Below are 1,284 nucleotides of genomic sequence, written 5' to 3' on the forward strand. Positions count from 1 at the left end.
GGGGGCTGAGCCCCACCCCTGGCGGCTCTGCCACCCACGTCCCGGTGGGCTGGGCAGCGTGACAGCTGCTCTGCGCGTGCTTTGCTGGGGGCTCGGGGAATCCCTGGTGACTCGCCCGGGTGCGCTCAGCAGCAGGGACCCACTCACACTCAGACCAGGACCCCTGTGCCATGCTGGCTGGCAGCTGGGCCGCGCTCCCGGGGGGCTGCGCCCTGCCCAAGCTCCTGTGCCTCCGGGGTGCGGGGACTGGGTACTGCCAGCCCGGCTGCACAGCCGCAGCCGGCTCAGGGGCAGCTGACACGGGGCACCAGGCGCCGAAAGCAACCCCAGCCCAGGACTGGCACATGGGGCTCCAAGCCCTGGAGTGTTTGGGACAGTGCTGGCAGGAGATGGGACCCCCCGGCAGCAGCCCCCGTGCTGCGGCAGTGCAGGACTGTGCCCCCAGCCCGCCGGACCTGCAAGGTGGTGAGGGGGGGCTCAGCAGGAGCCACGTGCCCAACGCCCGCGAGATGGGTCAGCTGCTGCAGCAGAAGCACCCGGGGGGGGGGCTCAGCACACGGGTGCCGCCATGGGGCCCCCCCCACCCTCCCCGCCTGCCCCAGCGGGTCTCAGTGGGGAGGAAACGCTGGTGCTGGTGGTGAAATCCCCGCTGAAGGGCTGGGGCACAGCGTGGGGGGAGCAGGGAAGGCTGCTCGCAGTCCTGGCATGGACACAGCGTCCCAGGGACGCCCTCCGTGGGATACTGGACCCCCGGCAGCTCCCAGTCCCGGTGCCTGGGGTGAACTGGGCTGCCCCGCTTGCCTGGAGGAGCTGATGCTGCAGCCCGAGGCCCCAGAAAGCAGCTCTGCAAAGCTGCCGCTGTTGGGCAGCAGAGACAGGAGGGGGATGTGGTGCTGGGCCACCCTCCCGCTACTGCGAGGAGGCATGGGAGGTCCTGCCCCATCCCTGTCCCCATGGGGCTGCCCCCCCCAGTTCCCCTTCCTTCGCTGCCATTGCCACCCACATCGCCCCAGGAGGACACGGGCACCTGGCCACGGCACCGCTCAGCCCCCTCGGCTGGTAGAGCCCAGCGATGCCGGTGTGGCAGCCGAGACGGAGGAACGGCCCTGCGGGAGCCTGCGGAAGCCTGTGGCATCGGTACCTGGATGGTGGCAGCCGTCACCACGAGTGCCAGGGCGAGGAGCTCCTGCAAGGGGAGCCAAGTCCAGGGGAGCAGAGCAGGTCTCCCGCCCGCAGCCCTGGAGACAGGCTGGGGCTGACTCCGCGGGAGGCATGCCTGGCGCC

At 71.3% G+C, this 1,284-nt stretch overlaps 1 protein-coding gene across 1 annotated transcript in view; it reads right to left on the bottom strand.

The window, feature by feature from the left end:
• The window catches only part of PALM (paralemmin), a 22,652-nt gene that overhangs the window by 7,153 nt on the left and 14,215 nt on the right, over window positions 1-1,284 (bottom strand). The window contains exon 10 of the mRNA XM_019472215.1: window positions 1,142-1,186. Within this exon, the coding sequence (XP_019327760.1) occupies window positions 1,142-1,186 (45 nt within the window). The remainder of the gene's footprint in view (window positions 1-1,141; window positions 1,187-1,284) is intronic.

This window comes from Aptenodytes forsteri, unplaced genomic scaffold (genome assembly GCF_000699145.1).
Source record: "Aptenodytes forsteri isolate BGI_AS27 unplaced genomic scaffold, ASM69914v1 Scaffold147, whole genome shotgun sequence".
NCBI lineage: Eukaryota > Metazoa > Chordata > Aves > Sphenisciformes > Spheniscidae > Aptenodytes > Aptenodytes forsteri.